The sequence below is a fragment of the Pristiophorus japonicus genome, chromosome 10, assembly GCF_044704955.1.
Source record: "Pristiophorus japonicus isolate sPriJap1 chromosome 10, sPriJap1.hap1, whole genome shotgun sequence".
In the NCBI taxonomy this organism is placed as follows: domain Eukaryota; kingdom Metazoa; phylum Chordata; class Chondrichthyes; family Pristiophoridae; genus Pristiophorus; species Pristiophorus japonicus.
This window is the reverse complement of record NC_091986.1, coordinates 218,886,382-218,900,725: the sequence shown is the minus strand read 5'-3', so window position 1 is coordinate 218,900,725 and position 14,344 is coordinate 218,886,382. Positions and strand designations below refer to the sequence as shown.

At 50.0% G+C, this 14,344-nt stretch overlaps 1 protein-coding gene across 1 annotated transcript in view; it reads left to right on the top strand.

Annotated features, from left to right (window-relative positions):
- Window positions 1-14,344, top strand: part of LOC139274929 (cGMP-dependent 3',5'-cyclic phosphodiesterase) — a 103,908-nt gene that overhangs the window by 41,221 nt on the left and 48,343 nt on the right. The window contains exons 6-7 of the mRNA XM_070891666.1: window positions 2,851-2,921; window positions 6,356-6,478. Of these exons, the coding sequence (XP_070747767.1) occupies window positions 2,851-2,921; window positions 6,356-6,478 (194 nt within the window). The remainder of the gene's footprint in view (window positions 1-2,850; window positions 2,922-6,355; window positions 6,479-14,344) is intronic.

Below are 14,344 nucleotides of genomic sequence, written 5' to 3'. Positions count from 1 at the left end.
GGGCAGTATTGAGGGAGCGCCGCACTGTCGGAGGGGCAGTGCTGAGGGAGCGCCGAACTGTCGGAGGTGCCATCTTTCGGATGAGATGTTAAACCGAGGCCCCATCTGCTCTCTCAGGTGGACCTAAACATAAGAACATAAGAATTAGGAACAGGAGTAGGCCATCTAGCCCCTCGAGCCTGCTCCGCCATTCAACAAGATCATGGCTGATCTGGTCGTGGACTCAGCTCCACTTACCCGCCCTCTCCCCGTAACCCTTAATTCCCTTATTGGTTAAAAATCTATCTATCTGTGGTTATGAAAGATCCCCTGGCCACTATTTTGAAGAAGAGCAGGGGAGTTCTCCCCGGTGTCCTGGGGCCAATATTTATCACTCAGCCAACATCACTAAAACAGATTATCTGGTCATTATCACATTGCTGTGTGTGGGAGCTTGCTGTGCGCAAATTGGCTGCTGCGTTTCCCACATTACAACAGTGACCACACTCCAAAAAGTACTTCATTGGCTGTAAAACACTTGAGACATCCGGTGGTCATGAAAGGCGCTATATTAATGCAAGTCTTTCTTTCTAGAAAGTTCCCCCTCATTGGCTTTCTTTGAACAACAACAACAGCTTGCATTTAAATAACGCCTTTAACGTAGTAAAACGTCCCAATACGCTTGGAGCCCAGGCAGCTGAAGGCACGGCCACCAATGGTGGAGCGATTATAATCAGGGATGCTCAAGAGGCCAGAATTAGAGGAGCGCAGAGATCTCGGGGAGTTGTGGGGCTGGAGGAGATTACAGAGATAGGGAGGGGGCGAGGGCCATGGAGGGGTTTGTAAACAAGGATGAGAATTTTAAAATCGAGGCGTTGCTTAACCGGGAGCCAATGTAGGTCAGCGAGCACAGGGGGTGATGGGTGAGTGGGACTCGGTACGAGTTAGGACACGGGGCAGCGACACAGGGGGTGATGGGTGAGTGGGACTCGGTGCGAGTTAGGACACGGGGCAGTGAGCACAGGGGGTGATGGGTGAGTGGGACTCGGTGCGAGTTAGGACACGGGGCAGTGAACACAGGGGGTGATGGGTGAGCGGGACTGGGTGCGAGTTAGGACACGGGGCAGCTGAGTTTTGGATCACCTCTAGTTTACGGAGGGTAGAATGTGGGAGGCTGTCCAGGAGTGCATTGGTACAGTCAAGTCTGGAAGTAACAAAGGCCTGGATGAAGGTTTCAGCAGCAGATGAGCTGAGGCAGGGGCGGAGACGGGCGATGTTACGGAGGTGGAAATAGACGGTCTTAGTGATGGAACGTGTCATGTATCTCACACTACTGTACATAACTGTATCTTACCACGCTATACATGACTGTAACTAGAGATGACCTGTAACCACTAGCTTACCTTACCACCAGGGGTGCACTTGCAGGAGACACTGGATACCTGTTCCACACAGGTATATAAGGACAGGTCTCAGGCAAGTGTGGCGTCCGAGAGCTGTGTAATAAAGGTGCAGGTCCTGAGTGACCTTGACTTCAGCATGTGCCTCGTGTGAGTTTGTACTGCAGTGACAGGACTTTACAGAACGAGTATGGGTTCGGAAGCCCTTCCCGTGGTCAGATCGGACCTGAACTGTTTCTCATGGCTCGGTGGCTCTGACCATGGTGCACTCTCTGCCCTTCCCTGCGTCACTGGGGACCAGGACTGAGCTCAGAGGACTCAGGGTGCAGCCCGAGCAGGGCACTGCTCAACTTCGGGAGCCGAGACTCCCGCTTCACCACGCGAGGAGCTTTTACCCCTCCGCCTCCAATTACCCCCTCCCCCTCCAATTACCCCCTCCCCCTCCAATTACCCCCTCCCCCTCCAATTACCCCCTCGCACTCCAATTACCCCCTCGCCCTCCAGTTACCCCCTCGCACTCCAATTACCCCCTCGCCCTCCAGTTACCCCCTCGCCCTCCAATTACCCCCTCGCCCTCCAGTTACCCCCTCGCCCTCCAATTACCCCCTCGCCCTCCAATTACCCCCTCCCCCTCCAATTACACCCCCCCCACTCCAATTACCCCTCCCACTCCAATTACACCCTCCCATCTCCCCCCATCCCCCCCCCCCCCTTATCCTACATGTGTGCTTCAACACTCCCCACTTTTGCCTCTCAAAGGATAGTACATGACTATGCAGGGGGAGCGAAGGTGAAGGACGGAAAGGGGGAAGGAGGGAGAGGGGGATGGAGGGAGAGGGGGACGGAGGGAGAGGGGGACGGAGGGAGAGAGGGACGGAGTGAGAGGCGGATGGAGGGAGAGGGGGAAGGAGGGAGAGGGGGATGGAGGGAGAGGGGGACGGAGGGAGAGGGGGATGGAGGGAGAGGGGGATGGAGGGAGAGGGGGACGGAGGGAGAGGGGGATGGAGGAAGAGGGGGACGGAGGGAGAGGGGGACAGAGTGAGAGGCGGATGGAGGGAGAGGCGGATGGAGGGAGAGGGGGATGGAGGGAGAGGGGGACGGAGGAAGAGGGGGAAGGAGGGAGAGGGGGACGGAGGAAGAGGGGGACGGAGGAAGAGGGGGACGGAGGAAGAGGGGGACGGAGGGAGAGGGGGACGGAAGTTCAGATGCAGGCGTGATGGACCCTAGTTGGCCTTTTCCTGCCCCTCAGTTTTGAACGTTCTGAGCTATTCGCCTCAATCACTGCACAGGGGAGCGAGGGCCACATTCACCACACTCTGGGCAAGGAACGGCCTGATCCTAGATTTAACCCCTGACCCTTGTTCTGAGCACAACCGCACGTGGAAGTAAGACTTGGGTTTTTGAAAGTGCACATGGAGTGCGGAAGACGAACTCACCGTTAAAAATCTGGGCCTTTCTCTCCCGATTTCAGGCTATACTCAGCATGGCTCAAGACATGGGATTCACATCCACCTACAAGATTGATGTGAAGACATTCGCAAGGTAGGCTTCGCTCTTAGCCAATGGGAGTGTCCTATTCTGGGGTTCGATAAGGCCGTTTCAAATCATCGCACCCTTCCTTTCCCCCTCTCCTCCGTTTCCCCTTTTCTCCCTTTCCCCCTCTCCTTCCTTCCCCCTCTCCCTCCCTTCCCCCCTCTCCTCCCTTTCCCCTTTCCTCCCTTCCCCCTCTCCTTCCTTCTCCCACTCCTTCCTTTCCCGACCGTTAACTTGTGGTGCCTTCCTGTGTAATGTTGGTTTTTCACAGAATCACAGAAATTTACAGCACGGAAGGAGACCATTCGGCCCATCGTGTCCGTGCCGGCCGACAAAGAGCTACCCAGCCTAATCCCACTTTCCAGCTCTCGGTCCGTAGCCCTGTAGGTTACGGCACTTCAGGTGCACATCCAAGTACTTTTTAAATGTGGTGAGGGTTTCTGCCTCTCCCACCCTTTCAGGCAGTGAGTTCCAGACCGCCATCACCCTCAGAAATTTCCCCTCAAATCCCCTCTAAACCTCCCCCCAATTACTTTAAATCTATGCCCCCTGGTTGTTGACCCCTCTGCTAAGGGAAATAGGCCCTTCCTATCCACTCTATCTAGGTCCCTCATAATTTTATAAACCTCAATAAAGTCTCCCCTCAGCCTCCTCTGTTCGAAAGAAAACAATCCCAGCCTATCCAGTCTTTCCTCGTAGCTAAAACTCTCCAATTTTCTGGCAAAAGCTACCTTCATTGCCTACTCCTAGTTGCACCTTGTAGATGGTGGAAAGGCTGTGGGGGGTCAGGAGGTGAGACACTTGCCACAAAATACCCAGTTTGAGATAGAAACATAGAAACATAGAAAATAGGTGCAGGAGTAGGTGATTCGGCCCTTCGAGCCTGCACCACCCCTTATCCTTAGACTGTGATCCCTGGTTCTGGACTTCCTCAACATCGGGAACATTCTTCCTGCATCTAACCTGTCCAATCTCGTCAGAATTTTATATGTTTCTATGAGATCCCCTCTCATTCTTCTAAATTCCAGTGAATATAAGCCTAGTCGATCCAGTCTTTCTTCATATGTCAGTCCTGCCATCCCGGGAATCAGTCTGGTGAACCTTCGCTGCACTCCCTCAATAGCAAGAATGTCCTTCCTCAGATTAGGAGACCAAAACTGAACACAATATTCCAGGTGAGGCCTCACCAAGGCCTGTACAACTGCAGTAAGACCTCCCTGCTCCTACACTCAAATCCTCTCGCTATGAAGGCCAACATGCCATTTACCTTCTTCACCACCTGCTGTACCTGCATGCCAACTTTCAATGACTGATGTACCATGACACCCAGGTCTCGTTGCACCTCCCCTTTTCCTAATCTGTCACCATTCAGATAATATTCTGCCTTCCTGTTTTTGCCACCGAAGTGGATAACCTCACATTTATCCACATTATACTGCATCTGCCATGCATTTGCCCACTCACCTAACCTGTCCAAGTCACCCTGCAGCCTCTTAGCATCCTCCTTACAGCTCACACTGCCACCCAGCTTAGTGTCATCTGCAAACTTGGAGATATTACATTCAATTCCTTCATCCAAATCATTAATATATATTGTAAATAGCTGGGGTCCCAGCACTGAACCCTGCAGCACTCCACTAGTCACTGCCTGCCATTTCTCGCTAGACCCTCGGTCCCCTAGGACTTCCGGAAAGTTATTTGTGTCTTCCTTAGTGAAGACGGAACCAAAGTGTTTGTTCAACTGGTCTGCCATTTCTTTGTTCCCCATTATAAATTCACCTGTATCTGACTGCAAGGGACCTACATTTGTCTTCACTAATCTTTTTCTCTTCACATATCTATAGAAGCTTTTGCAATCAGTTTTTATTTTCCCTACAAGCTTCCTCTCATACTCTATTTCCCCCATTCTGAAAAGGACCCATTTATTCTGACTCACTGCTTCCTGTCTGCCAACCAGTTCTCTATCCACGTCAATACATTACCCCCAATACCATGTGCTTTAATTTTGCACACCAATCTCTTGTGTGGGACCTAGTCAAAAGCCTTTTGAAAGTCCAAATACACCACATCCACTGGTTCTCCCTTGTCCACTCTACTAGTTACATCCTCAAAAAATTCCAGAAGATTTGTCAAGCATGATTTCTCTTTCATAAATCTATGCTGACTTGGACTGGTCCTGTCACTGCTTTCCAACTGAGCAGCTGTTACATCTTTAAAAATTGATTCCAACATTTTCCCCACTATTGATGTCAGGCTAACTGGTCTATAATTAACCATTTTCTCTCTCTCTCCCTTTTTAAAAAGTGGGGTTACATTAGCTACCCTCCAATTCACAGGAACTGATCCAGAGTCGATAGAATGTTGGAAAATGACCACCAAAGGATCCACTATTTCTAGGGCCACTTCCTTAAGTACTCTCGGATGCAGACTATCAGGCCCCGGGGATTTATCGGCCTTCAGTCCCATCAATTTTCCTAACACCATTTCTTGACTAATAAGGATTTCCTTCAGTTCCCCCTTCTCGCTAGACCCTCGGTCCCCTAGGACTTCCGGAAAGTTATTTGTGTCTTCCTTAGTGAAGACGGAACCAAAGTGTTTGTTCAACTGGTCTGCCATTTCTTTGTTCCCCGTTATAAATTCACCTGATTCTGACTGCAAGGGACCTACATTTGTCTTCACTAATCTTTTTCTCTTCACATATCTATAGAAGCTTTTGCAGTCAGTTTTTATGTTCCCTACAAGCTTCCTCTCGTACTCTATTTCCCCCCTCCTAATTAAACCCTTTGTCCTCCTCCGCTGAATTCTAAATTTCTCCCAGTCTTCAGGCTTGCTGCTTTTTCTGGCCAATTTATATGCCTCTTCCATGGATTTAACACTATCCCTAATTTCCCTTGTTAGCCACGGTTGAGCCACCCTCTCTATTTTATTTTTACGCCAGACAGGGATGTGCAATTGTTCCCTGGAGATGGAGCACGCGGTGTCCACCAGTACGCTCGCAGCCTTCCGCGAGAGGTGGGCGCCGGAGGGACTGGAGTGCATCATCGCCCCCCCGGCAACCAAATTTTAATTTGATTTAAGTTGGTTAACTTGTTTAATTTTGTCGGTTTTAGTGCCCCCCCTTTAATAAGTCACGTGATGTTCACAAGACTCAATAAAACCCCGGCCAGTTGGGTTCGGGGGATCCACGATGAGGCAGGTGGTTGTGAGCCTGGTGGATGAACTGGTAATGTGTAGTGTGATTGTTAAATCTTTTGCTAATAAACCAACTCGTTCTTAATAGCAATGTGTTGCTATGGATTCTTAAGCAAAAAACCCATGAGGTAAATACACGAGGAGCCCCTCAGCCCACCCGCCCCTCCGGTTGTGCAGGTGACGAGGGTGAGGGGTTGCTGGGTGAGCTGGGTTTGATTGCCGAGGCTAATGTTTGCCTTGTATCTCGGCAGGTTTTGCATGATGGTGCGTCGAGGGTACAGGGACCCTCCCTATCACAACTGGATGCACGCCTTCTCCGTCACACACTTCTGCTACCTCCTCATCAAGAACCTGACGCTGGAGGATTACTTGCTGTAAGTACAACTTGCATTTATATAACGCCTTTATATAACGACATTAGCTTAGATGATGTGGAATTGGTATGGGTGGAGCTGCGGAATACCAAGGGACAGAAAACGCTAGTGGGAGTTGTGTACAGATCACCAAACAGTAGTAGTGAGGTTGGGGACAGCAGCAAACAAGAAATTAGGGATGCGTGCAATAAAGGTACAGCAGTTATCACGGGCGATTTTAATCTACATATAGATTGGGCTAACCAAACTGGTAGCAATGCGGTGGAGGAGGATTTCCTGGAGTGTATTAGGGATGGTTTTCTAGACCAATATGTCGAGGAACCAACCAAGGAGCTGGCCATCCTAGATTGGGGTGATGTGTAATGAGAAAGGACTAATTAGCAATCTTGTGAGAGACCCCTTGGGGAAGAGTGACCACAATATGGTATAATTCTTTATTAAGATGGAGAGTGACACAGTTAATTCAGAGACTAGGGTCCTGAACTTAAGGAAAGGTAACTTCGTAGGTATGAGATGTGAGTTGACTAGAATAGACTGACAAATGATACTTAAAGGGTTGATGGTGGATAGGCAATGGCAAACATTTAAAGATCACATGGATGAACTTCAACAATTGTACATCCCTGGTGTAAAAATAAAACGGGGAAGGTGGCTCAACCGTGGCTAACAAGGGAAATTAAGGATAGTGTTAAATCCAAAGAAGAGGCATATAAATTGGCCAGAAAAAGCAGCAAACCTGAAGACTGGGAGAAATTTAGAATTCAGCAGAGGAGGACATAGGGTTTAATTAAGAGGGGGAAAATAGAGTACAAGAAGAAGCTTGTCGGGAACATAAAAACTGACTGCAAAAGCTTCTATAGATATGTGAAGAGAAAAAGATTAGTGAAGACAAATGTAGGTCCCTTGCAGTCATAATCAGGCGAATTTATAATGGGGAACAAAGAAATGGCAGACCAGTTGAACAAATACTTTAGTTCTGTCTTCACTAAGAAAGACATAAATAACCTTCCGGAAAGTACTAGGGGACCGAGGGTCTAGTGAGAAGGAGGAACTGAAGGATATCCTTCTTAGGCGGGAAATTGTGTTAGGGAAATTGATGGGATTGAAGGACGATAAATCTCCGGGGCCTGATAGTCTGCATCCCAGAGTACTTAAGGAAGTGACCCTAGAAATAGTGGATGCATTGGTGATCATTTTCCAACAGTCTATCGACTCTGGATCAGTTCCTATGGACTGGAGGGTAGCTAATGTAACACCACTTTTTAAAAAGGGACAGAGAGAGAAAGCGGGTAATTATAGACCGGTTAGCCTGACATCAGTAGTGGGGAAAATGTTGGAATCAATTATTAAGGATGAAATAGCAGCACATTTGGAAAGCAGTGACAGGATCAGTCCAAGTCAGCATGGATTTATGAAAGGGAAATCATGCTTGACAAATCTGGAATTTTTTGAGGATATAACTAGCAAAGTGGACAAGGGAGAACCAGTGGATGTGGTTTATTTGAACTTTCAAAAGGCTTTTGACAAGGTTCCACATAAGTGATTGGTGTGCAAAATCAAAGCACATGGTATTGGGGTAATGTACTGACGTGGATAGAGAATTGGTTGGCAGACAGGAAGCAGAGAGTCGGTATAAATGAGTCCTTTTCAGAATGGCCGGCAGTGACTAGTGGGGTACCGCAGGGCTCAGTGCTGGAACCCCAGCTATTTACAATATACATTAATGATTTAGATGAAGGAATTGAGTGTAATATCTCCACATTTGCAGATGACACTAAACTGGGTGGCGGTGTGAGCTGTGAGGGGGACGCTAAGAGGCTGCAGGGTGACTTGGACAGGTTAGGTGAGTGGGCAAATGCATGGCAGATGCAGTATAATGTGGATAAATGTGAGGTTATCCACTTTGGGGGCAAAAACGCGAAGGCAGAATATTATCTGAAGGGTGGCAGATTAGGAAAAGGGGAGGTGCAACGAGACCTGGCTGTCATGGTTCATCAGTCATTGAAAGTTGGCATGCAGGTACAGCAGGCGGTGAAGAAGGCAAATGGTATGTTGGCCTTCATAGCTAGGGGATTTGAGTATAGGAGCAGGGAAGTCTTACTGCAGTTGTACAGGGCCTTGGTGAGGCCTCACCTGGAATATTGTGTTCAGTTTTGGTCTCCTAATCTGAGGAAGGATGTTCTTGCTATTGAGGGAGTACAGCGAATGTTCACCAGACGGATTCCAGGGATGGCTGGACTGACATATGAGGAGAGACTGGATCAACTGGGCCTTTATTCACTGGAGTTTAGAAGGATGAGAGGGGATCTCATAGAAAGATACAAGATTCTGACGGGACGGGACAGGTTAGATGCGGGAAGAATGTTCCCGATGTTGAGGAAGTCCAGAACCAGGGCACACAGTCTAAGGATAAGGGGTAAGCCATTTAGGACTGAGATGAGGAGAAACTTCTTCACTCAGAGTTGTTAACCTGTGGAATTCCCTGCCACAGAGAGTTGTTGATACCAGTTCATTGGATATATTCAAGAGGGAGTTCGATATGGCTCTTACGGCTAAAGGGATCAAGGGGTATGGAGAGAAAGCAGGAAAGGGGTACTGAGGGAATGATCAGCCATGATCTTATTGAATGGTGGTGCAGGCTCGAAGGGCCGAATGGCCTACTCCTGCACCTATTTTCTATGTTTCTATGTTTAATGTTGTAAAATGTCCCAAGGTGCTTCACAGGGAGCGATTATCAGACAGAGTTTGACACCGAGCCACATAAGGAGATATTCGGGACAGGTGACCAAAAGCTTGGTCAAAGAGGGAGGTTTTAAGGAGCATCTTAAAGGAGGAAAGAGAGGTAGAGAGGTTTAGGGAGGAAGTTCCAGAGCTTGGGGCTCAGGCAACAGAAGGCACAGCCACCGATGGTGGAGCGATTATAATCAGGGATGGTCAGGAGGGCAGAATTGGAGGAGCGCAGAGATCTCGGGGAGGAGGATGGGGGGAAGGGGATAATGCCAGGCAGAAGCGGGAGACGGAGAGGTTAGCAGGGAGGAGGAGGGGGAGGAGAGGGAGTGGGTGTTCCGGGGGGAGAAAGAGCTGTGCATGCTGGAGGGGCAGGGGGATGGGCGAGGGTGAGGGGGCAGAGAATGTGGAGGGACACGGGAGAGGGGAGAGGGACAGAGCAAAGGGGGAGGTGGGGAGAGAAATTAGAGGCAAGCAAAAAGGAGTGAGTGGGAGGGAGAGGGAAGCGAAGTTGGAAAAAGGGAGATCGAGCGAGAGGGAGAAGGGGAGTGAGAGCTAAGGCTGGAGAGGCAGCGGATGGGAAGAAGGGGCGAAAGGGAGAGAGTAGGCTTAGCGATGGAGAGTATCAGGAAAAGAAGAAAGACTTGCATTTATATAGCGCCTTTCACGACCACCGGACGTCCCAAAGCGCTTTACAGCCAATGAAGTACTTTTTGGAGTGCGGTCACTGTTGTAATGTGGGAAATGCAGCCGGTAATTTGCGCACAGCAAGCTCCCAAAAACAGCAATGTGATAATGACCAGATAATCTGTTTTGGTGATGTTGGTTGAGGGATAAATATTGGCCCCAGGACACCGGGGAGAACTCCCCTGCTCTTCTTCCAAATAGTGCCGTGGGATCTTTTATGTGCACCCGAGAGAGCAGAGGGGGCCTCGGTTTAACGTCTCATCCGAATGACGGCACCTCCTACAGTGCAGTGCTCCCTCAGTACTGCCCCTCCAACAGTGCGATGTTCCCTCAGTACTGCCCCTCCGACAGTGCGGTGCTCCCTCAGTACTGCCCCTCCGACAGTGCGGCACTCCCTCAATACTGCCCCTCCGACAGTGCGGCACTCCCTCAGTACTGCCCCTCTGACAGTGCGGTGCTCCCTCAGTACTGCTCCTCCGACAGTGCAGCACTCCCTCAGTACTGTCCCTCCGACAGTGCAGCACTCCCTCAGCACTGCCCCTCTGACAGTGTGGTGCTCCCTCAGTACTGCCCCTCCGACAGTGCGGCGCTCCCTCAGTACTGCCCCTCCGACAGTGCGGTGCTCCCTCAGTACTGTCCCTCCGACAGTGCGGCGCTCCCTCAGTACTGCCCCTCCAACAGTGCGGCGCTCCCTCAGTACTGCCCCTCCGACAGTGCGGCGCTCCCTCAGTACTGCAGATCAGTGTGAGTGTTAGCCTGGATTATTTTGTGCTCAAGTCCCTGGAGTGGGACTGGAACCCACAACGTTCTGACTCAGAGGTGAGAGTGCTGCCCACTGAACGAAAGCTGGCACAAGGCGCTTTTTAGGAGCGAATATTGGTGAAAAATATGACACCGAGCCACGTACAGAGATATTAGGAGCTTGGTCAACGGTGTAAGCTTTAAGGAGAGTCTTAAAAAGGAGGAGCGGTAGTGAGGTGGAGAGGTCGGGAAGATGGAGGGAAGGGACGGAGAAAGGGGAGGTTGGGCTAAGGGAGGAGAGGGAGGGGAGAGAAGGGAGGTGCCTGAGGGACAGAGGAGCAATGGGGAAAGGGCGGGGGAGTGGGACTGGCTGAGGTGCTCCTGCAGAGAGCCGGCACGCGATCGACGGGCCGAACGGCCTCACCCCGTGCTGTAACCGTTCTATGAATGTCTGATTCTATGAGCAAAAGTGGTTGAGCAGGGGAGAGGGTGAGTTGGGGGGAGGGAGGGAAGGGGGAGTAGAGATGTGAGGAGTCGGTCGGACAGGGAGGAGGGGCAGAGTGAAGGACACAGATCTGGATGATGGAACTACGAGAGAACGTGGGGTGAATCAGGACGTGGTGTCTGCTCCCCTCTAGTGGTTCAATACGGTATTTGTCGAGGCCAGGGACATAAAGTTACAGAGAGTCAGCCTGCTGATGTTGAAGAATGAAAGACTTGCATTTCTATAGCGCCTTTCATGACCACCAGACCTTCAAAGCGCTTTACAGCCAATGAAATACTTTTGAATTGCAGTCACTGTTGTAATGTGGGAAATGCGGCAGCCAATTTGCGCACAGCAAGCTCCCACAAACAGCAATGTGATAATGACCAGATAATCTGTTTTTGTTATGTTGATTGAGGGATAAATATTGGCCAGTACACCAGGGATAACTTCCCTGCTCTTCTTCGAAATAGTGCCATGGGATCTTTTCGTCCACCTGAGAGAGCAGACAGGACCTCGGTTTAACGTCTCATCAGAAAGACGGCACCTCCGTCAGTGCGGTGCTCCCTCAGTACTGCCCCTCCGACAGTGGGGCGCTCCCTCAGTACTGCCCCTCCGACAGTGGGGCGCTCCCTCAGTACTGCCCCTCCGACAGTGCGGTGCTCCCTCAGTACTGCCCCTCCGACAGTGCGGTGCTCCCTCAGTACTGCCCCTCCGACAGTGCGGTGCTCCCTCAGTACTGCCCCTCCGACAGTGGGGCACTCCCTCAGTACTGCCCCTCCGACAGTGCGGCGCTCCCTCAGCACTGCCCCTCTGACAGTGCGGCGCTCCCTCAGCACTGCCCCTCTGACAGTGCGGCGCTCCCTCAGCACTGCCCCTCCGACAGTGCGGCGCTCCCTCAGCACTGCCCCTCCGACAGTGCGGCGCTCCCTCAGTACTGCCCCTCCGACAGTGCGGCGCTCCCTCAGTACTGCCCCTCCGACAGTGCGGCGCTCCCTCAGTACTGCCCCTCCGACAGTGCGGCACTCCCTCAGCACTGCCCCTCCGACAGTGCAGCACTCTCTCAATACTGCACTGGGAGTGTCATCCTATGTGCTCAAGTCCCTGGAGTGGGACTTGAACCCACAACCTTCTGACTCAGAGGTGAGAGTGCTGCCCCCTGAGCCACGGCTGACATGCTAAAATCTTCTAGATTTTTAAAATAATAAAAAATATATTTTTTAAAGTTTATGATATTTCAGCTTTGACCTTAATCGCATGTGTATGTCTCAATCTTTATTAATTTTATTTATTTGTTCCTGGGATGTGGGCGTCGCTGGCAAGGCCGGCATTTATTGCCCATCCCTAATTGCCCCTTGAGAAGGTGGTGGTGAGCTGCCTTCTTGAACCGCTGCAGTCCGTGTGGTGAAGTTGCTCCCACAGTGCTGACTTTGTCGTAGTGGTTTGGTACAAATGAGTGTCTCGCTGGGCCATTTCAGAGGGCCAGTTAAGAGTCACCACCATTGCTGTGGGTCTGGAGTCACATATAGGCCCAGACTTGGTAAGGGCGGCAGAATTACCTTCCCTAAAGGGCATTAGTGAACTAGATGGGTTTTACGACAATCTAGTCGTTTTATGGTCACCATTACTGACACAAGTTTTCCATTCCAGATTTATTTAATTAACTGAATTTAAATTCCCCAGCTGCCATGGGGGGATTTGAACTCAGGCCTCGGGATCATTAGTCCAGTCCTCTGGATTATTGGTCCAGTAACATAACCACCATGCTGCCTTACCCAGTAGCAAAGTCATGTGCGTGCAGTCAATGGCACCCTGCTCCCTAATATGATTGGCTGTTTAGACAGCTTGACGATGTTTCCCCCTCATGGGGGAATCTTGAACTAGGGGGCATAATCTCAAACTAAGGGTCTGCCCATTTATAAAAACATAAGAAATAGGAACAGGAGTAGGCCATACGGCCTCTCGAGCCTGCTCCGCCACTTAATACGATCATGGCTGATCCGATCATGGACTCAGGTCCACTTCCCTGCCCGCTCCCCATAACCCCTTATCCCCCTATCTTTTAAGAAACTGTCTATTTCTGTCTTAAATTTGTTCAATGTCCCAGCCTCCACAGCTCTCTGAGGCAGCGAATTCCACAGATTTACAACCCTCTGAGAGAAGAAATTCCTCCTCATCTCAGTTTTAAATGGGCGGCCCTTTATTCTAAGATCATGCCCCCTAGTTCTAGTCTCCCCCATCAGTGGAAACATCCTCTCTGCATCCACCTTGTTAAGCCCCCTCATAATCTTATACGTTTCAATAAGATCACCTCTCATTCTTCTGAATTCCAATGAGTAAAGGCCCAACCTACTCAACCTTTCCTCATAAGTCAACCCCCTCATCCCCGGAATCAACCTTCTCTGAACTGCCTCCAAAGCAAGTATATCCTTTCGTAAATATGGAAACCAAAACTGCACGCAGTATTCCAGGTCTGGCCCCAACAGTACCCTGTATAACTGTAGCAAGACTTCCCTGCTTTTATACTCCATCCCCTTTGCAATAAAGGCCAAGATACCATTGGCCTTCCTGATCACTTACTGTACCTGCATACTAACCTTTTGTGTTTCATGCACAAGTACCCCCAGGTCCCGCTGTACTGCGGCACTTTGCAATCTTTCTCCATTTAAATAATAACTTGCTCTTTGATTTTTTTCTGCCAAAGTGCATAACCTCACACTTTCCACCATTATACTCCATCTGCCAAATTTTTGCCCACTCACTTAGCCTGCCTGTGTCCTTTTGCAGATTTTTTGTGTCCTCCTCACACATTGCTTTTCCTCCCATCTTTGTATCGTCAGCAAACTTGGCTACGTTACACTCAGTCCCTTCTTCCAAGTCGTTAATATAGATTGTAAATAGTTGGTGTCCCAACATTGATCTCTGCGGCACCCCACTAGTTACTGATTGCCAACCACAGAATGAACCATTTATCCCGACTCTGTTTTCTGTTAGTTAGCCAATCCTCTATCCATGCTAATATATTACCCCCAACCCCGTGACCTTTTATCTTGTGCAGTAACCTTTTATGTAGCACCTTGTCAAATGCCTTCTGGAAGTCCAAATATGTGATATCTGCCTGCCATGTAGGAAGCTGTGTGTTCTTGTGCTCTGTGAATATATCACATTTGGCGGCGAGATGGGATTTTGCAGATGATTTAAAGCTTAAATTTTGTTGGTGAAGGATT